General features: G+C 42.2%; 2 protein-coding genes across 10 annotated transcripts in view; both read right to left on the minus strand.

The window, feature by feature from the left end:
- The window catches only part of vgll2a (vestigial-like family member 2a), a 261,801-nt gene that overhangs the window by 160,408 nt on the left and 79,153 nt on the right, over positions 1-22,240 (minus strand). The gene's annotated exons all lie outside the window — the stretch shown is intronic.
- afdna (afadin, adherens junction formation factor a) overlaps positions 1-22,240 on the minus strand; it is a 129,717-nt gene that overhangs the window by 87,696 nt on the left and 19,781 nt on the right. For 5 of the 9 annotated variants that reach the window (XM_084000679.1, XM_084000676.1, XM_084000677.1 and 2 more), the window contains exons 2-5: positions 7,203-7,398; positions 5,942-6,054; positions 5,020-5,177; positions 4,611-4,771 (exon numbers count right to left, since the gene is read on the minus strand). In XM_084000679.1, coding sequence (XP_083856805.1) covers positions 4,611-4,771; positions 5,020-5,177; positions 5,942-6,054; positions 7,203-7,398 — 628 coding nt within the window. The remainder of the gene's footprint in view (positions 1-4,610; positions 4,772-5,019; positions 5,178-5,941; positions 6,055-7,202; positions 7,399-22,240) is intronic. The other 4 variants (XM_084000680.1, XM_084000673.1, XM_084000675.1 and 1 more) reach the window with 3 other exon arrangements.

Raw genomic sequence — 22,240 nt, forward strand, 5'->3', positions numbered from 1 at the left:
TTTCGAGGTAAATACAGGGTAAATACAGAGTCTGCTTGCTGAAAAACTGTCCCTGAACGCAACGCGCATCAGCGGTTTTGCATGAATTTACCTCGAAAACGGCTCCGTCTCGTAACGTTCCATTATTATCTCATAGCGTGGTGATTGTGCAGCTCACAACTTGTCCACCACAGCCTTTTGGAGTTGTTGGGTTGTGTATTTGATGAGTTTGATGAGGAAAACCAAGAAATTCCATTAGCCTCCATAGCGTAGCCCTGAGCAGCCTGACGCTCCGCTCCTCCGTTCTAAAAATAGCTTACACCGACAATTAAAGGTAACGAACCTACTGCTATGACTATAGCGATTATGGCAATGGGCCAATTTGCCAAAATGTTGAACTATCCCTTTAACCTCAGGTGTGTAGATTAACTATTAAAAATGTTATGTTATGAGAAGCAGGAAGTTATCGTGCATCCCTATTCATGACCATCAAAATAATACTATAAAAAGGTTATTTAAAATCTTGGTATGATCCGTTCTGGAGATGCTAACCCGACCTCAGTCTGCACACACAGGGATACAGATGTTAGTGTGCTACGTGCAAACAGATAATTCACCTTGTGCTCTCTGAGGAGCTGAATTACAACTTCAATTTAAAAAGGGAATGAAAGTACTGTTCATAAAAATAAAAAATAAAAAAAGCTTTATAATAACGCTTCACACTGCTTTGTGACCAAGAAACGATCATCACCTTAGTAAAAAATCCCACTAGGGAGTCTTCAGCAAAGCAAACAGGGCTTTTCAGAGGCATTACATCAAATGAGCTTCTTCTTTTTTTCTATTTTCTTTTTTTAAATAGCACTCTGTGAGCCGGGAGAACGTCATTGTCTTAACCACAAGCCACTCTGGCCCACCATGTGTGTGTGTGTGTGTGTGTGTGTGTCCAGTGTTGTATACGGACGGTGGTTATGGAGTTGTTTTTAGAGCCAGTTCATGGTCCATCTGTCTGTCTGGCAGTCTGGAGCGATTAGGTAACGCCTGAGTCACCAAAAACCAGCCCATATGTGTGTGTTTGTGTGTGTGTAGTGTGTGTGTGTTTGTTTCGTTCAACCACCGTGAACATTTTTGCGCGTTTGTGTGTGCAAACATGTCAGCGGGAGACTTTCCCCAGCAACATATGGTCCTGGGTGGACCAGCTGATGTAAACACGACGCGTCAGTTTTATCAGCCATGAGAAGCCGAAGCGAATCTTATATTTCATATTTTCATTTATCACCTAAAAATTAATAAAAAAAAAATAAATAAATGTAAATGTATCGCTCCACTTGTTGGTATTGATAACAGCTGTGCATCTGCTCCACCAGCTGTTTGTTTCTGTTTGCAGATTCACTGTCCCACTGGATGCGGAGCTGCAGCGAACTGTGACGGTTCAGGTCACTGCAGATTCTCCCTGTGATTCACATCATCACTTTTGTTTTGGTTGTTTTTTGTTTTTATTTTTGCCTGAAGCCACTCGAGGACACTGGGACTCGCTCAGAAGAACCTGTCGGTGTCGAGATCCGGGGGTTTTCTGAACCTCATGAATCTCTAACATGATGTCATCGTGAATCTGCGAGCAGGTTTTGAAATCCCAGGAATAAGTTTGGGACTTGAAGCAGCTCTTTTAGAAGCTGGAAGAGTGTGTTATTTGTCTTGTGATATCATCTAGGACGGGCCACTGGAACTACAGACTAATTAACATACAACACCACTGAGCCAAAATCACTACGACCAATAACACTTGTCACAATGGTGTACTGGTGAGCTCTGGGATGTTCTACACTGGGCAAAAGTAGTGGTTGCCAAATGTGACTCCTACATTTGCCAGCATCAATAATGTTGCTCCACTCATTTTTGGAGTTTGGTGTGTACAATGTTAGATGTTATCCTGTTTTTTCCTCAGTTTTTTTGTGTTGGTCCATTGCAAAGCAAATAAATAAATATACTTCTGAATACCTAAACATTTGCAGTTGCAACAATTTTCAGGGAGAAATTGGGGAATTATCTGAAGAAAAAAGGTGCAGGGTTGCTAATGTTTTTGGCTGAAGCTCCGTTCCCACTAAGAAAGTTCCTGGTAAAGGAAGGAAGGGAGGAGGAACTTTACAGGACCCGTCCTCTCGGTCGGACCCATCGGCCTCTTGAGGCAACATGATCATTATGCAATAACTTTGATTGTCGTCTTGTTTCACTACTCATGTTGTTGTTGTTGTTGTTTTTCCGGCCGTGCATACACTTTCTACTAATGCTTCTCTTCTGTTTTAAAGTTTTAAAGTTGACTGCCTGACCTTTTTCTTTTTCGATTTTTTTTTCTTTGCATCGCAACATTAATTATCGGATATTTGTTTCTTTCTATGAATCTGAAACCATGAAGAGCTCTAATGGTTTTACTGAATAATGAATTACAGGGTAAGCATTTAGAAGCTGAATAGCTGTTCAGCCTACACCTTTTCAATCTATTTATGAACTAGTTGAACTAAGGATTGTATTATGGAAGGTTGACTGATTGATTGATTGATGCTCAACTGCAAACAATTTGTGTAAAAGATTGAATAAAATACTACTACTGCTACTAACTATACAGGATTTGTAGCTTAACTATGCTACATGTTTACCTTAATTAAACATCTTTGGAGTAATTGTGATGGTTTAATAAATGGCTTAACGGATGGCGGCTCTCTGTCTTCCACATGCGCGTCACTTATTGCGTCTCTTGGCTAAAAAACAACTTTGCAAGATCAGAGCCTCCGACAAACACGCCCCATAACCTGTACTCTCCTGTTTATGACAGATTAAACTACACAAATATACACGACATAACATAACATCGTATATGATATGTAATGTCATCTACCACTCTATTGATTGATTTCTCGCCGGCTTCGTTTTAAACAAATGCACAACAGCGGAAAAGCGAATAGACTTACATACTGTAGTTCCTCTTTAAAAATGTAGCTTCTTTTTGTCGGCGTCACATCCCACTCTGAGTTTACACCCAATCAGCACCGAGTAAACCTCAAGGCCCCACCTGGAAAATTTTCGGAGCCGCTCTAAGTACCAACCCTGAGGCAGAGATTCATTTAGCCCCCTTAAAAGTTAAAGTAAGTTAAAACTACTCCCAAGTTCCTGCAGTGGAAACGCTCCTCATGACTGCAGATAGTGGGTGTAGAGTGGCTTCTCACAATCAACATGTTGGCTACGTGTGTGGAAGACCTGAGCAGCTCTACACAGTAGAGCGTCAGTTCGCTACGGCCAGACCGCCGGGTTGGATCATCTCCCAAACACAGAGGCCAACCACCGTTGAGGCTGCTGTAACTCTCTACTAAAGACTAAAGATCTACAGCCAACGCCTCGGTTCGAGATCCCACAGGAGCATCTTCATAGAGCTGGTTTGGTAACTTGTTGGAGATCGACAGAACCGACGGCCACATGTTCTGGTTCAACAGCGTTTCAGTGTAAACGAGCACAAAACCAGATCTGTGTGAACTTGCAGAGATCGGGGAGGGAGGCGTGGGCCAAGTTGGAGGTCTGGAACCAGGCTCGTCCTTCATCTGGCAAAATAATCACTCACTCCTCACTCACCGCTTCAGCGCTCTCTGCTGCTAAACTTTAGATGAACTGCTGAATGTCTGTGTGCTCTACTGTAAAAAGGAGGACTTGGACGGAGGGTTTTGTCCATACAGCGAGAAGAAGTCCCGTCTCAAGTCTCTGCAGACACAATCAGACCAGTTGGAAACGGTTCTGCTGTTTTTTCTTCCATTTCATAATAATGAATCCCATTAAGATTCTGGGAACTTTTCAATGTTTTATTCTACAATCTGGATCCTGGACATGACCCCCGGTCCCAGACGGTGAAGTCATCGGTTTAGTCTTTTCTTTAAAGGGATAGTTCAACATTTGGGCAAATTGGCCCATTGCCATGATCCCTTTAGTTTAAGCAGTAGGTTTGTTACCTTTAATTGTAGGTGCAAGCTATTTTTTAAGAACAGTGGAGCAGAGCCGTGAGCTGCTCAGAGCTACGCTATGGAGGCTAATGGGATTTCTTGGTTTCCATCATCAAACTCATCAAATACACAATCCAACAACTCCACAACGCTCTGGTGGACAAGTTGTGACCTGCACATTCACCACGCTATGAGATAATAACACAACGTTACCAGACAGAGTTGTTTTAGAGGTAAATTCATGCAAAACCGGCCGCTGATGCGCGTTGCCTTCAGGGACAGTTTTTCAGCAAGCAGTCTCTGCATTTACCTCTAACACAAAACGTGGTAACGTTCTGTTATTATCTCATCTCTCATTGATGAGTTTGATGAGGGAAACCAAGAAATCCCATGAGCCTCCGTAGCGTAGCTCTGAGCAGCTCACGGCTCTGCTCCGCCGTTCTAAAAATAGCTTGCACCGACAATTAAAGGTAACGAACCTACTGCTATGACTATAGGGATTATGGCAATGGGCCAATTTGCCCAAATGTTGAACTATCCCTTTAACATGGGTTACACATGGACGACGCAGATGATCAGAGTTTGAGGAGTTTGACAGAAAGAGGATTAAACCACTCAGGTAAAACGAGGTGTTCAGGTGCGGACAGTTACCTGAGTCGGGCCGCCCGTCGCTGCTCATGAACTCCTGCATGCGTTTCTCGAGCTTCTGCTGGCGTCTCCTCTTCATCACCACCTCTGGGTTGGAGATCGTCCTGGTGAAGCTGGTCTCGGGCATGTCCTTGTAGACCTCCGCCGCCAGACGACTGTTCTCCCTGAAACATTAAAAAAAAAAATGAGGGCGATAGATGACCGGGGAGAATAAGACAGACGGAGGAACAGAAAGGTCAAAGTTTAAATCACTATTCTTTTCTCTCTTGAAGACTTCTGTACTTTTCTTGACATTGTGGGAAAAAAAAACCAAAAAAAAAAAACAGGATGGTCTCCGGGGACGGGGAGGATGTGAGAGCAGGACAGTAAGATGGATAACTTGTAAGAGAGAGTGTGTGTGTGTGTGTCTTACCCATCCTCCCGGTTGAGCATCTGCTCGTCTCCGTCAGGGATGCGGGCGAACTCCTTCTCCCTCTTCTTTTCCTTCTTCTTCTCTTTCTTGGACAAAGTCCTCTTGAAGTTCTGGATCACGCCGTCCTTCTCCTTCTCCGGCCCGTTACTCTGACTCTTCTGGCGGAGGGGGGGAGAGAAATACATCAAGAGTGTGGAGCAGGTAGTATGTTGTGATATACTTCTTACGTCATTATTAAAGAGCCACGTTAGCTGGCTCTTTAAATTTAAAAAAAAGTATGAAAAACTCTAAAATTGGACTATTAGTCACAGTTTTCTCTGTATTTTCTGTGTCTTAAATTATTTGATCTGTACAGCACTTTGTAACTTTGTTTAAAAAAGGTTCTCTATAAATGAAGTGTTTTATTATAATTTCTGAATGAACAAATGAATGAGCTGAAATGAGGAAGAGTGAGTCAACAAATCAGTCATCTAATTACATCTGATTACACCTGAAATCAAGTATGAACATATTGTAATGTGATAATTAAAACGTATTCATTTTGTTCTATTTCTGTTTGTGATGCTCTACATGTATTATAAGCTGAAGGTAAGGTGTGGTATAGGTAACATGTAGAAAAGTAAGTATGGTATAAGGTAAAGGCAATAGCTAATTGGTGTAGTATAGTACGATATGATACATAAATCAAAGTTTTTTGACCCCAGATCAAACTGAAAGTAAAATTTGATCTGAATAAGAACCTTTGTATTCAACCAACAACAACCTGAAACCTAAAACTTCAATTTCCACTGTAGCTGCTCTGAAAGTACCGTATGTCAATGTGCTGATAGAAAAACAAGTGTGTATGTTGTCAGCTGATGGATGAATGATTGGATGGGTGAGTGTGTGAGTCAACAGGAGATCGGAGGCCGAGTGGCCGAACCTTGGGCAGGATGTCGTTCTCGTTCTTGAGGACGAAGCGTCCTTCTCTGTCGTCTTTGTTCCAGTTGAGCTGAACGACAAGAGGCTTCTCGTCCAGGTCCAGCTGACGCTCTTCTAACACACACACACAGACACACAAGTTCACCTGCCAGCCGTCTACAGCATCGTCATCATCATCATCATCATCATCATCTCTCAGATTCAGTGCATTTACATCAACTTGTGTATCCTGGATATGATCGGATTTTTTAGTATCCCGGTTCTGTGTTTGTGCATGTAAACATCACATCCCAGGATAGTACAGTATCCCCGTTTTGCTACCCGGAGAACTCCAAAAGAAAACGGGATACTGCGGCATGTATTTCGGATCAAACAACACGTTTTTTTGCTGCGTAAAAGCATTTTTGGATCGAGCCTCGAACTTTTAAACCTTTTACATGAACCTGTGGTGGTTCCCTCGGGGTAGCTAAGCCGTAGGGATGGAGACGACAGGTGTCATCAAGTCTGGTAGAAAATACAAACAGTCTGAAACCTTCACAGTTATTTCCTGAGATGAAGCGAGGCAGAGAGGAGCGGAGTCGCCATAATGTATCGTGGACTAATAAATAAACACAGTTAAAGACGGGGGGTAAAAAAAAAAAAGTTTTCCCCTCCGAGGCAGCCGGGGCATAAAGATGCACATATGCCCCATAAGTGCATCTTAAACTCCAATCTCTACTCTTATTAACCACCTGATATTTTGTCTGACGACGCTGTGGGACTGAGCACATTCATGAGTCATTCTAATTTTATAAAAGTAATCGGTAAGACCAGGTTAGGTTACTCGGTTAGAAAATTACTCCAAATGCCCATGCTTCTTTCAATAATGAATGAATTAAACATCGTTCAATGTTTCGATGGAAAAAAGCATCACAACACTGAGTTGTTTAAGTCAGTGGCGAATACGCTGCACAATGCTGGGTTTCCAGCATGCAATGCAAATTCAAAATTTAAAAGTGGCAAGAAGCCACCGTAGTCTCATTTTCACAGATGTCAAAAATCACAAGTACTTACAAATAAGATGCAACTGTCAGAAAGCGGGATGCTGGTATTTATCATGTAAACGGGGATCTGAATAACCAGATTTCTCTATGTTTATGTCAACGCAGTATCCTGAATATGATCAGAACAGGGATACACAAGTCCATGTAAACGCACTGAGTGACACATTTCTAACATTACTTCACTCTGCGATTGTCCAAAAGTCTGAAAAAGACACTCACCGCCACTGACGTGCACCTCGTAGAGGGAGTACTTGGGCGAGGAGAGCATCCTCATGTCTGGTCTGAACTTCTCGGCTAACGTCTCGATGACGTCCTGCGTTGTCGCCGTGCTCGACACTCTGATGCACTTGGTGGCGAAGTTGCCGGCGACCCGGTCCTGGAAGTAGAACCGCATCACACCATGGAACTCCAAGTCCTGATCAGAGAGACACAGAGAGAGAGAGAGAGAAAGTCTGTTAGATTAAACTGCAGATTATGTTCAATCACTGCAGCCACATGAGAAGATGTCAAACCCGCTCCTAATTCACTTTTCTGGCGTGAACACGGTGGATCTGACTTGTTGATGATCAGGACGAGCGCCGAGGCGACGCTGGCCCACAGCCAGCCAGCGGAGAGTGTGTCAGCAGGTTCTGTGTGTGTGTGTGTGTGTGTGTGTGACGACAGGAAAAGGTTGTTCTGTCATTCACTGACCCACATACGACAACGTCTGGCCGCCGCTGCAGCCGACAGCAGCATTTCAAAATGCATCTGATCCCAGTTTCACATCCAGACGGACAAACACCTGCACAATCTGATACTTCTGGATAATTTCCAGGTCGTTACTTCCTGTTTCTTGGGTTTAACTCGCAAAAAATACACCTTTTCACACATATGCACAACATATAAGTTCAAACACAGCAGAGTACGAGCAGCGAGCAGAAATACAGACGCCCCGGGGGCTGTTTGCACTGATAATCTTTAGCCTACACATGTTGACATTTCCCTCTGCGTCGAACGAGAACGTCTAAAACCCATGTACACGTCCCGGTGCTGATGCGCTCGTATGTTTAAGGCAGGGCTGCTGACGCTGCACAGCCGTGTGCATGCATAGTTGCATACATGTGCATATGTTAAGGTTCAGCGGTGACACCGGCCTCGTATTTCACTGGAGCTGCTGCAGAGTCTCTCTAGACATGTGTGTTGTTGGACCTTGTAGATAACAGAGAGCTGGTACGTGCTTCTCCTTTAGTATCCAGATGAGACATGAAAATCACGTTACTCTCTCCAAAAACCTATTTTTAAAAGCAGAATCTTTTTTTTTTTTTTTTTAAGAATTATTGCCTTGTTTCAAATGTGTCTCCTTTTTTTATATGCAAACGATATGACATAGGGAGAACGGCTTCTCGCTCCCATGTATAACGAGGTTTTAATGGAAGTGACAATAAACTGCAAACAGAAAAAGTACCAAGGCACTCATCTTAATGAAAAAATGAAAATGCCTTTATTAGGTCATGGGCAGAACATGGTAAAAACAAGCACTTCTATGCATTTCATCATAAAGAGAGTGGTTAAAGAACATGTGACTCTGGTAACAGGTGTAGTATTGACAATAAAATGAATTGGATTGAATAAATGGGAAGTGGATGCTGAAATATGAAGACAGCTAAAAAAAAACTGCCTATGGAAAACTCAACAAAATTGAACATTACAGGCCTTAAATTAGTAAAACACAGCAGAGATATTGCATCAAATTTGCGTAATCCTATTTCATTTTAAGGTGCAGCTGACTGATGGCTCTGTACGGAGGGTTTTTCCTGAGGAGTGTAGGCTACTAGTTGATGTGTCTGCAAAAACCCAGCTGCGGGAAAACCCTGACCGGCGTCATTCCTCTGCAATGTAGGTATGCTGCTTCCTGTCAGGGTGCCAATAAAGCAATTTTGAATTTGAATTTTAAAAAAGGGACACAGAGAGAGAAAGAGAGAGAGAGAGAGTGTCCTTTCCGGCATTTCAGAGCGGTAGATAACCGTGGTAACGACTCTGTGAGGTGACAGGAGCCCGGGGTGATTTGAGGCGAAGGTTTAAACTAGATTTAACTAGATTAATTCGACACTGTTGAAGTCAGTCGGTGGCCTTCTCCTCCTGCACGCTCGCAGCTGTATATTTAACGTTAAAGAGGATGTAAAGACAGATTCATAGGAAGAAAAAAACAAGGTGACAGGATTGTTAAATAAAACTGTTCTGTCTCTGTGTTTGACAGAGGCTCAGTAAGGCAGGCAGAGTGGAAACACTGAGCATAGTTTCGATAGGCGAGGGTGGAGCCGGGAATGTGTGTGCGTTGTGATTTACTGCTGGAATGTGGGTCATCGAGGGTTGCCGTTGTCAAGCTTGCGTAACCATTGGTAACTGTTACTGTGGAGACAACTCGGTCCACTCAGGTTAAAAAAAAAAGAAAAAAAAATCCTTGTTTTGTTTTTTTTAAGAGCGAGCAGAGGGATAATTAACGCTCTTTTCACTTTCACAGCCACTGGGAGGAAGTTCAAGTCCAAACACACACACACACACACACACACACACAACCAACAACTACTACTACTACTACACACCTGCAGCACATGGTACAGTCCGGCAAGCGCATACCTCCAGGTTGCGGTTCATTTCCACACCCCTGTGCTCATGAGAAATAGTTCAGTCCGAGTACACTGGCATATTTCTACAGATCACGGTCAAAGTCTGAAACTCCATATGTTCTACACCCCTACCCCCCTAATCTGGTCTGTTTGGACTAGACCTGCATACATCCATGCCCACAGTCTGACCAGACCCCTAGACCAAGATTCAGTCAATGAACCAATTAATATCAAGAAGTACAGTCTTGTAGACCCGTTCACCCTGTCCTGCAACAACCTGTTCTCCAGTCAAACCCTGACTCCAGGTCTTAGTCCATTCTGGTCTTGGGTTGAACTGGTCAACTTCTAAACCTCTGTACCTCCAATTATGGTCCAGGTCCAGTTCTAACTTCCTGTTCAGTCTTGAACCTTTATATCTGAAAACCAAGTGGTTCTTCATGGCTATAAACCCATAAATCAAGATCTTTCTCCAGGATCTGTTAGATTTTAAACTTCATATGTCGACACCATGGTCCAATTTTACACCCCTACCCCTTAATCTGGTCTGTACTAGACCTGCATTCAACCCTTCAGACCAAGCTTCAGCCAATAAACCCATTGGTATCAAGAAGATCGTCCAGTTCTGGTAAAAAATACAAATCCTTCTTCTATACCCTTGTACTTCCAGGAACCATTCTTCCAGGTCTTGGTCCATTCACCCAGAGTCTGGTCTCGACTAACACTTCCATTATTTCTGTGCTCGAGTCCAACTCCACACATGGTCAACTGCTAAACCGCTGTACCTCCAATTATGGTCCAGGTCCAGTTCTAACTTCCTGTTCTGTCCCGAACCTTTATATCTGAAAACCAAGTGGTTCTTCATGACTATAAACCCATACATCAAAATCTTTCTCCAGGACCTCTTAGACTTTAAACTTCATATGTCGACACCATGGTCCAGTTCTACACCCCTACTAATCTGGTCTGTACTAGACCTGCATTCAGCCATGGCCACAGTCTGACCAGACCTCCAGACCAAGCTTCAGCCAATAAACCCATTGGTATCAAGAAGATCGTCCAGTTCTGGTAAAAAGACAAACCCTCCTAATCTACACCCTTGTACTTCCAGGTCATGGTCCATTCCCACAACAGCATGGCCCAGTTCAGCAACGACCTGTTCTCCAGTCAAACCCTGACTCCAGGTCTTAGTCCATTCACCCAGAGTCTGGTCCAGATTAACACTTGAATATTTCTGGGCTCAAGTCCAACTCTACACATGGTCAACTTCTAAACCTCTGTACCTCCATGTATGGTCCAGGTCCAGTTCTAACTTCCTGTAAAGTCTTGAACCTTTATATCTGAAAACCAAGTGGTTCATCCTTCAAGACTATAATAAACCCATAAATCAAGATCTTTCTCTAGGACCTCTTAGAAAACAATAACAACGCATTTCATAAAGGATCTATACAGTAACCAGGATTTGAAGACATGATGGTGGGTGGAGGAAAGACATTAACATGGAAATATTATGGAGTAATAATTGGAGTATCATCTCTTGCATCTCTAGAAATTAGGTGAATAAGGCTGATTGAAAACAAAACTAAAGATGTCCTCGTTTTACAAACATTTCTATCTTAAATCATAACGTTTTTTGACAAGAAAGAATCATTTTTCTAAATAAATATAACTATTATGACCAAGCACTTAAACTTGACATATGACACTAATTTTAGCTGCTTGTGGTTTGTCAATGAAACCCAGTGTGTGTGTTTGTGTTTCAACTAAAAGCTCAAACTGTGTCATGTAACACAAGAACAAACTGTTCAGTCCATCCTTCCTGATAATATTAATAATAATACTAATAATAACAACAATAATAATCCCTTACAGCTTTATTTTTTTTTATATTTCACTAACAGGAAACGCTAATGCAGCAGAAAGTCAGTGTGAACAACTGTCTGGATGAGCGCTGTCACACACTGTCACACACTTCCTGTTTAACAGGAGGCACAGCTGCATCAGCAGAGGTTTAGGGAAGTGTCCGATGTTGATCCACATCTGTCACCGTGGGAACGAGCCCCTACGAGTCTAACACTTATTAACTAATGTGTTATACTGACTGTGTGTGTATGTGCGTATAAATATATTAGACTAAAATGCAGTGGGTGCATGTGTGTGTGTGTATTCTACACTTCTACACACACACACAAAGAGAGAAAGTGAAGTCATGTGATTGATACCTGTGACTAAACTTGTGAGACAGGACTATTTATGACACACACACACATGCGCACACACACCCAGCAGTTATCAGTTAGATAAAAACCTGATGGAGAGACAGGAGGGAAAAAAAGGGTGTGTGTTTGTGTGAAGAGTGTGTGTGTGTGTTTGTGTGAGTGTGAGTGAGTGTGTGTTGACTCCTGCCAATAAAAGCTGCAGTGATTTTCTAGAGAAGTAGAAACACAAATTCTTTCTGCGTAGATGTTGAAACCTCAAACTGAAAAGCCAAAGACACAGAGTGTTTGCAGTCGTCTGCATGAGGTCATTTGTTTTTACGCCTTCTCAGGAGGGTAAAAAAAAAAGGCAGGGACTTAACTTTTCATCAACTGTTGAAAATAGGGATGCACACCGATAACAAGAACTTTGACCGATTAATACTTTTTTTTTTAATTAGCTCCTTATATCGTCAACTCATGGGGGCGTGTCGAGTCGACACGTGCAGACTTTCACGTGCCTTCAGTCATATTTCGTAGCAAAAAGTTACACAGGACTGACAGTATGTGCAGCAGCCCCCATGAAGGAAGATCAGACAATAAATGCAGCTACACGAACATAGATGTGCATCACCTGTAACAACGGCGCTGCAAAAAAACGTTGCTGCTCTCCAGCCGGTTCACCTGCAGCTCCACAGCAGAGCTGTCAGAGGAGCTCTGCTGTTCCTCTCTGTTCAGTCTGGTGTTTGGCTGCACTTTGTATAAAAACAGTTCTACATTGGACATCTAACCTTCATATGAGCGATCAGCTGAGACAGAGCACAGTGGATGTGTCACTGATCAGCTGTCGCAGCACACGTTTGTATTTAACAGCAAAACCATAAATACATTTTAAAAATTGGAGCAATCCTTTTTTTTTTGCCGTTAAATACACACGGGTGTCGTCAGCAAAAAAAGAATAATCTCGTTCATTCTTTCCATTTAAACTGTAATGGCTTTGCAAAATAACAAAATGATTCTGTGCGATATTGAAAATAAATTGATGCAAAATCTCAATAGAGATATTAAATATTAATAGTTGGTTGATTAAAAATTTGGTATCAGAAATCACCCACTCCTTTTCTCTCTTTCATTCACACACATGTTTAACTGTCTAGTCATATCAATCTGCTCAGGAATGTTCAATGTCAGGCCGTTAATCATGAGTCACACCGAGTCTTTTAACTGAAGAGAGAGAGAGAGAGAGACACAGTCGGAGGTAATGAGAGATAACGCTGCTGTGCTGACTGCTAAATCCTGCTCCCATCATGCATCTTGACTCACGCCTCGGGGTCAGAGGTGATCCAGGAGAGAGGAGCAGAGGTCAAAGGTCGCATCTGTGTTCTGCTGAGAAAGTGAGTTCACTTCACTCTCTGGTTGTAAAATGGAAGAAGAAAGGAGAGAGAGAGGCTCCCACCTGGTGCCTGTCTCTCACTTGTATCTATGTGGATTAAAGTTTAAGCGAGCCGAGGTTTTCCAGCTCGTAAACCATTTCAGACCTGAGTGAATCGGAGCGCAGCCTCATCGGACCGTTAGAGAATCAAATCTTTAACCTGCTGTTTGTTAAACTTTCACCTTAATGAGCTCATTCATTTAAATATTTACTCACTTTCCCCTCAGATAAACCTCACACCTCCACATCTGTAAACGAAGCCGAGACAGAAACCAGACACACCACAGCACAGTATTTATATATAGAAACTTGTCTCATTAATGCACATATAGTTTTACACTAAAGCTACATTACAGCTCTTCTTCCTCCTCATTGTCCGAAACAGAGAAACTATTCTGACTTAAACCTGTAAAACCAGTCTATAAAACCCAGGACCTTTAGCCTTGGAAATACAATAACACACAGGTGAGTGTGTGAAACTGAGTCACAACGTGTTATGATGTAAACTACATGACTCACAAACCGATATTTCATTATCCTTTTCCAATAGTAAGGACAGTTATTTCTTTGTTACATAATCATTTCAGGTCTAAATATGAAACAACACTGTGGAAAAAGCAACAAATCCTCATATCTGAGTTTGGTTATTGGAGCTTTTGACTGAAAGATTACAACAAAACTTAATTAATTGTTATCAAATTGCTGCAGAATCACTTCCTGTGAACCGACTAAATCATGTTCTGAGCAAAAAATATAAAAAATAATTTGATTTTCTAAAACAAAAGGCTTGAGAAAATCATCCAAACTGTTAAATATATATGATTTTATTAGCTCTAGGTCTGTTTTGACCCAGTTAATCCAGATCTAGTGAAGGAAAACAGCACGGCACTCTCACACATTATTATAACGCTACAACAGCAACAAAAACCACTAATTAGAAAACGCTGAATCCAGGTATCCATGTCAAGGTCAAGAGATAAAATAAAATAGAATAAAATAAAACAGAGACCCTGAGGGGCCACAACATAAAACGGCCCCTGACTGGAAAGTTGCTCGTCTGCAGAAAGGACAACATTCATTAAAGCCTCAGATGTTGCACTGTGGACAAACATGAGAGCGCCCGAGGACCCAAACATCGAGCGCGTTACAACAACAACAAGAACAACCGCTCCCTCTAATGCGTTTGTGGTTGTTTTTTTTGCAGCGTTGTGCACTTTGTGTTGATGCACTCTCATCATCACGCAGCTTTAAGAAACAACACTTTCACTAGTAGTTTAACGGTTACGCTGCTTTTTTGTTTTGTTTATGATCCACGCTTCACGGGGCGATTCACAAAATCTGCAGAGGTGGACGAAGTTCTGACTGCAACACAGAAACACAGAGAGCAACCGGAGTTCAACGCAATCACAAGCTGGTTTCTGTTCTGCTGCTTTTTTATAAAGTTGAGCTGAAACTTTTGCGAGATCAGAAGAATTAAAAAAAACACTGAACTGACCAGAGATCAGCTTCTCCTCCATCAGTCAGGTCTCACTCTCTCTTTTATCGTTTCCCCCTCACATCTCCCTTTTCCCTCTGACAAGTCAAAGCAACAAGACGACCAAAGAAAGAAATCTTTAAACTGATCCTACACACACTCACAGCCTGGTTATCTCAGAGTGTGTGTGAGTGTGTGTGTGAGGGAGAGAGGAGTGGGGGAGCGGTGGGGAGGAGGAGAAGGAGGTTATCGGGTGTTGTAGAAACAAACCAGAGCTCAGTTTCCAAGCTGGAGTCACTGTGGTACCACCGTTAACACACCACTATATTTAGTCCTACACAACAATGCAGCAGCAGCAGCAGCACTGGAACTAAAGGCATCTCTCAATAACACTGTGATTAATCTTCATACACATTTGCACTAATGCATACATGCAATGCATCATATCTTATGCATCATATCTTATGCTGCTAAATCATGTTAAAAATGCAGTTTTTTCTGAATGAGCCACATCTCCACCTGTCAATCAGAGAAACGTGCACATACACTCACTCTGATGGACAAGTGCCTCCAAACATTTTCAGTGTTAAACCAAATTAAACCACAATTAACTTTTGCAAACTGTGTATTCAGCCTTAAAAAACTAAATTGAGCAGGATTGAGCAATGGGATCAAGGGTTTTCCTTTCAATATTTCAACCATGGTCAGTTTAACAGAAACATATATTCAGATTCATGCATAAGAATGTGTCCAATATTACTCAGTCATTAATATCGAGTATGGCCGCTGTGACACGGATCAATGCGTTTAGATGTCGTGGTTTCACCTGGTAACTAGGACTCACTGGTCAAAGGTGATTATTGATGTAGATAAAGAGGAATGAAAGCAGAAGTATTCCAGCTTTATGGGCAGCGGTGTCGTGTAAAATACTACAGCTACAGCTCAACTCGTTGTGACCTCTTCCTGTTTGTTATCACACATGTGCTGCCTGGGACAGAGAGCCGATCACACGGACATGACAGAGATGCAATATGAAATCAATTAAAGCCAATGAAATGTTTCCTATTACACAGTCACGGCTCACTAGCACTTGGATAAACCTCTTTCTCCCTCTCTATAAACTTGTTTTTGGGTTCGGCTTCTCTCTCTTTTCTTTTCTTTCTCTTTTTCCTCTGTGGGAAAGTTCAACTCCAACTCATCACAGTGTTTTAAATGATCCTCCTCACTCTGTTCTGGTTTAATATGAGTTTCTTTTGATTTGATACTGCAGCCCTGTGTTTAATTAAAGACAAACCAAACCGAAAAAAGAAAAAGGTTAAACCCTTGTTTCCATGGAGACGCTGAATACTTGCGATTTTTTTTTTTTTTTTTTTTACTTTTTTTTGGGATTGAACAGATGAATTTAAAGTGAAGGGAGAAGAAGGAGGAGGAGGAGGAGAGGAGCTTTCTGGATGATGGCTATTTGAAATTGAGAATAGATTCCAGCTGCTGTGCGTCATCTCGGTCTCCTCCACACACACACACACGGACAGACACACACACACACGGACACACACACACACACCCAGACGAACATGAGCCTAATAAAATGAACCGAGTTCCTGAGTCAATATTTTTGCAGCCCCACCTGCAGAAACACGGGGGGAATTCCTCCCTAAGCTCGGAGGCTAAGGTCAGCTGGACCCAGGTTTTAACTCAGAAACCAAAAGGGGAGGGGAGGAGAGGGGGGAGACATCCCACATTAGATCCCAGCAGAGAGTTTTCAAAGAGAAAGAAAGAGAAAGAGGAGGAGGAAGAGGAGGAGGGGTGGAGAAGATAAAGAGGAAGAATCCCATGGCACGAAGCAGGAGAGCGACTTTCCTCCTCTCGCTTTAAATAGCCAAAGGATGGAAGGACGTTTACCGCACGTCGTTATCCACAATATCAAATGTCCCACTGCTTCTTCAGGCAGCGAATGCATCATCAGAGACGTCCGACAACGACAACGACAATTTTAGATTATACGAAGATTATAGATTTGATTATACTTTTATCTATTTATCCCCGAGGGGAAATTAGTTTGTGACAGCTGCCTTAAATGAAGAAAAAGCAGGACATTGAACACTAAATAAATATATACATACATAGCTATGCAAGAAATTATACAAAGAATAAAATACACAATTCATAAAAAATACTTTAAAAGAAGCTACTGTGCTGCTCTCTGTCTGCTGGGCAAAATGACACATGAATTCAACTCTTATCTGAATTCTGCAGTAAATTACAGTTTCTTTGTTGACGCAAAATTACATCCACTGAGTCATTCATAGCAGACTCCAGGTCAGTTTGCGCTGGCGTCATCATGTTACCAACCGACCACAAACATGATCCAACCGTGAGTTCAGCAGTGCGGTATGTTTACATTCACATCTATGGACAAAGACAGCTGCCATATCTGCAGCAACTCTAACATTATAGGTAAAAAGAAGAAGAAAAAGAAAGCATTTCAAACATTTTTGATATGGATTCAGTGGCTGGACAGTGAATAATAAAGCTCAATCTTGTCTAAAAGGTATGAAAAATACTTTGAAAACATCCGCTCTGACCAAATTAAGTTGAAGTTCATGTTTAAAATGTGCATTTTTCATTAGGAGACGTTGATTTAAGCTTCAGAAAACGTCTTTAAATAAGTGCAGATTCATTTTCTGAGCTCCGCCCACATGATCAGTTATTGATCAATGGGAGTCGCACTGAAGTTTCTAAATATAACAACCCAGTCCTGTCCTCCTGTGATTATTAAAGTCACGGTCTCAGTTTGGTGACGACAACGACGACCTGATCCACCGGGGAAAAAAACAAAGGGAGGCGGCTCTACTCGGAGCTCGTTTGTCCTGAATGAATGAAAGGACACTAAACGCAACACATTTCCTCTGTGGCTGCAGAAGAAAAGCCTCTTTGTTTCCAGGTGAGTTTCTGCTTCGGTATCGAGCCGTACAGCCTCCAACACACACACACACACACACACACACACACACACACACCTCCTCCTCCTCCCTCTACCAGTGCAGCATGTCATCCTGACAGAGTGAGGCATTGTGGGAAGGTACCGGTATAAATTGTTTTGGACCCGGCGGTGACGCGTGGCCACAAATCAGACCTGCTCAGCGCATCAACAGCCTCCATAAGCAGCCACAAGGATCAAGGCTGTGTGTGTGTGTGTCTGTGTGTGTGTGTGTGTTGTAATTGCCACCACAAGGCCGGACTCTGATGAGTTTGTGTGTCCGGCCTCTCCCTCCCTCCTTCCCTCCCTCGTTCATCTGTACCCAGACACAGACACAAGGTGAATCCCACAGGTGAGAGGAAACATGATGTGAAGCCGAACCAGCTGTCAACATGACAAACACCATCGTTTAAGATGCTTCAAAACACACACAAACACACACACACACACGATACACTCCCTGACATTCATCACCTGGAAATTTCACCACTTGAAGCCACAGACAAAATATTCCAGATATGAAGCAGATTTGGCAGAAAAAAAGAGAAAAGAAGAAAATCCTCCCAACTGATGTTTAAATGACTTCATCGTTAAATGATGCTGCAAATATTTTATAAACAGAACATGTGATTCATCATGTCGCTGTCAGATTAACTCCCTACACAAACATCTCCTCTGATTAATTTCACTTTAATCCATCCGACATGTAAACATTCAGCTGCAAAACTGAAAGCATGATTTTTTAAAAGGGATAGTTTAACATTTTAGCAAATTGGCCCATTGAACCCTTTAGTCATAGCAGTAGGTTTATTACCTTTAATTGTGGGTGCAAACGACGGAGCAGAGCCACAAGCTGCTCAGAGCTACACTACAGAGGTTCATGGGATTTCTTGATTTCCCTCATCAAACTCATCAAATACACAATCCAACAACTCCAAAACGCTCTGGTGGACAAGTTGTGATCTGCACATTCACCACGTTATGAGATAATAACAGAACAGAGTTGTTTTAGAGGTAAATGCAGAGACTGCTTGCTGAAAAACTGTCCCCGACGGTAATGCACTTCAGTGGTTTTGCATGAATTTATCTCTAAAACAACTCTGTCTTGTAACGTTCTGTTATTATCTCATAGCTTGGTGAATGTGCAGGTCACAACTTGTCCACCAGAGCATTTTGGAGTTGTTGGATTGTGTATTTGATGAGTTTGATGAGGGAAACCAAGAAATCCCATGAGCCTCTGTAGCGTAGCTCTGAGCAGCTCACGGCTCTGTTCCGCTGTTCTAAAAATAGCTTGCGCCGACAATTAAAGGTAACAAACCTACTGCCATGACTATAGGGATCATGGCAATGGACCAATCTGCCAAAATGTTGAACTATCCCTTTAATAAATGACCGACGGGAACTTTGTGAATCTGTGTTTGAGCCGTGAGTCAACACACACACACATATATATACACAAAAACACACACACACTACTCTGTTAATAAGTAGAGGCCCAGTCTGCTGACCATCACAGAGCAGCCATTGTTCTCCAGTGAACATCAGTGGCTCAAAGTTAAGACACAGAAACAATGTGGTGTGGATCTGCTGCCGCCTCCAAACGCTCTTTGTTCCCAAAATAAAAACAAATCAGCAGTTGAATCTACGATGGACGTTATCTGGCCATGTAATTAATATAATCAATAAGCTGGAGTTTGATTGATCGGAGGCAGATGAAACAACTTAACACTGGTTAAAACAACATAGTAAACCAGAAACAACTGACACGAAGAGGTGGATGTGAAGTTGTTTGGCCTGTGAAGCATCTGAAATCAGTGAATATTGAACATAATAATCTCTCTGAGTCTGAGGTTTTGTCTTTAAACATCTTTTTGAATACGACCAATAGTCAAAAACCAAAATTTGATTTGTGCGGCGCAACATTAGACTGAGAAAAGTGGCAAAATCGGCATCAGATATTTGGTATTTTGTTAAAATAAATTGGACAATAACTCGTTTCCAATTATGAATAAGTGAATAAGTCTGGACTGGCTCTGCAGCCCAGGTGAATAAAAGGTCATTATTATCATTATTATTATTTTAACCTGGGAATAAACTCTGCATTGGGTTTAAATTGGCCTCCACTGTAAAATAAATAAACCAAATGATGGTTCATTAGCAGATGCAAAATGTAAAATTATAATAGTGAGTGGAGGATATTTTTGTACGAGCCATGAAAAAAGTAAAAAAATAAATAAATAAATACATTTTTAAAAAGTCATGTGGGTCGACCTCCAGTGGAAACGTTCAAAGCCGGAGTCAGAGACTAACGGGATAATGAGAGGAAGCGTTCACTTCTGCTCCATTTACTGATATTCTCACTCTGTTCTCAGTGACTAGAGAGGAGAGAGAGAGAGAGAGAGAGAGAGAGAGAGAGAGAGAGAGAGAGAGAGAGAGAGAGAGAAGCACACACATGCTTCTGGGTGTGTGTCTTTGTGTGTGTGTGTGTGTGCATGTACAATGTGTGCATGTGCATGTACAAGTCAGATCAATAACGGTCTGTAGTGGTGCTTCAGGAGGGGGAGGTTGGTTAAACACGACGGCACCTTGTGATCACGGCTCTGAAGTCAACAACACACACAAACATGTAGGTTCATTATTCACACACACACACACAGAGAGGAGCGTGACCTCTCTGAAGGTCCTAACGTGCACAGAATAGAGGAGAAGAAGGGGTCCTACTCTAAATAGTCCCATATTGAACTGTGGCGTTTTCTTTTCCTGCAACTAGTTTTGCATTGTTCATTACTTTTTTTTTTACTTTTTTCTTAGTTAACTACAGTATGATAACCCTGATCTGAAGGTAGGAGGAGGAGGAAGAAGAAGGAGAAGAAGGGGAAGGAGGAGGAAGGAGAAGAAGGAGAAGGAAGAGGAAGAGGAGGGAGAAAGAGAAGAACCTATCGCCTGATGTCAGAGCTCAGTCTTTTCTCCGCAGGTCCGGAGGAAAAGTTACTTCCTCCTCCTCCTCCTGATCATCTGCTCCTCATCCTCGGCACAAACCAACTGTCTCCGTGTTGTGATGTTGCCTTCAAAGGCCGTCGTGTCACATGGGACACATGGGTATCATCTATCTGGGGTCGTCTTAAGACTTTAATAACCACAGAGGTCGACTTCATCTGTTCTGATCACAGGATCTCCATCGGGTTTAATCCTCCTTTATTCTAAGGGACAAACTCATAAATACAAATATGTAATAGTTCTATGACAACGAGGCAAACTCAGTCTGCTGAAGACCATGTGATACAGATGAAAGCTCTGGGGGAAAAAAAAAAACACCCTAAGGTCAAAAATGAACTGTCAAGACCTGCAACTGACAGTTATTTCTGTTATTGACTCATCTGCTAATTATAATTTTTTCAATAAATCATTAAGTGGAAACAAATAGTCGTCACAAAATGTCCAAAAATCCAAATATATCCAACTAAAACATCACAAAAGACTCAGAAATGCAGCAGATTCCACTCAATATTTGGGAATTACATGCTTGACTAAAAATATTAAATGATTTTCTGAATAATTAAATATAAATTTTCCGCCCAGAAACCAACAGAAACAATTAATTAATTGATTAATTAATTAATTCATCACTACAGCTCCACACCATCCACACTAAATCTAATACGCTCAGTTCAGTCGACTGGGGAAACTGGGTCGAATAAAAAAAAAAATCAGCTGATGACAAGTTGTTTTGTCTCGTCAGATCAAACTGGTCTGATGTTGAAGCTCAGGTGCGATGCCGTCGTCATGGGAACCGACAGGCTCAAGTAGAAATCCTCCCGACACCTGCAGCAGGTGTTGCTCCACTTCCTGTGAACAGCTGACGCTCCTACGACACCACACCACACGAGCAGCAGCAGCAGCAGCAGCAGCGGCCGGGCGGCGTTACCCAACACCGCCAAAAGCTACCGATCGCTGCCGTGGCAACCACCTCCGCTGGGTTGGGTGTCGTGTTGCCATGGGCGCCGGTATTGAAGGGCCGTGTGCATGGCGTGCCCGCTTCTCAGGTGTCAGGTGAACAAACAAGAGAGAGACAGGAAAGAAAGGAAGGAAGGAATATGCTGCTGCAGCGAAACTGGTCCCAGTGTAACGAACACACAGAGACAGGAAGTTCATCGTCAGATCATCGTTATAGGTTTAACAATAACCGCCAAAATAAAAGCACGCTTCGAATGACCGGTATGAATAAGAGACTGAAACTACAGCGTCACAGGGACAGGAGAAGAAACGTGGGAGACTGCAACAGCATCATCACCTCCTGCAGACACACTACTGCACACACAGGAGCTGCATGGCTTTGGCTGCAGATGAAAATATTAAACACTGACACTGGAAAATTAAAAGTGTGAAACAAGTCGCTCGATATCTCAAAAAACACTGACTAACTGGTGACCTCTTTCCCTCACTAGTTTTGTCTGATCAACAGCAGCAAAATCTAAAAACCCCCAACAACTATAAAACAATTAATCAATCTGCAAAGCCTCATTCATATGAAAAAGCAGGAATTAAAGAGATTAAACTATTAACTGAATATTTA

Source organism: Trachurus trachurus, assembly GCF_905171665.1.
Source record: "Trachurus trachurus genome assembly, chromosome: 24".
NCBI lineage: Eukaryota > Metazoa > Chordata > Actinopteri > Carangiformes > Carangidae > Trachurus > Trachurus trachurus.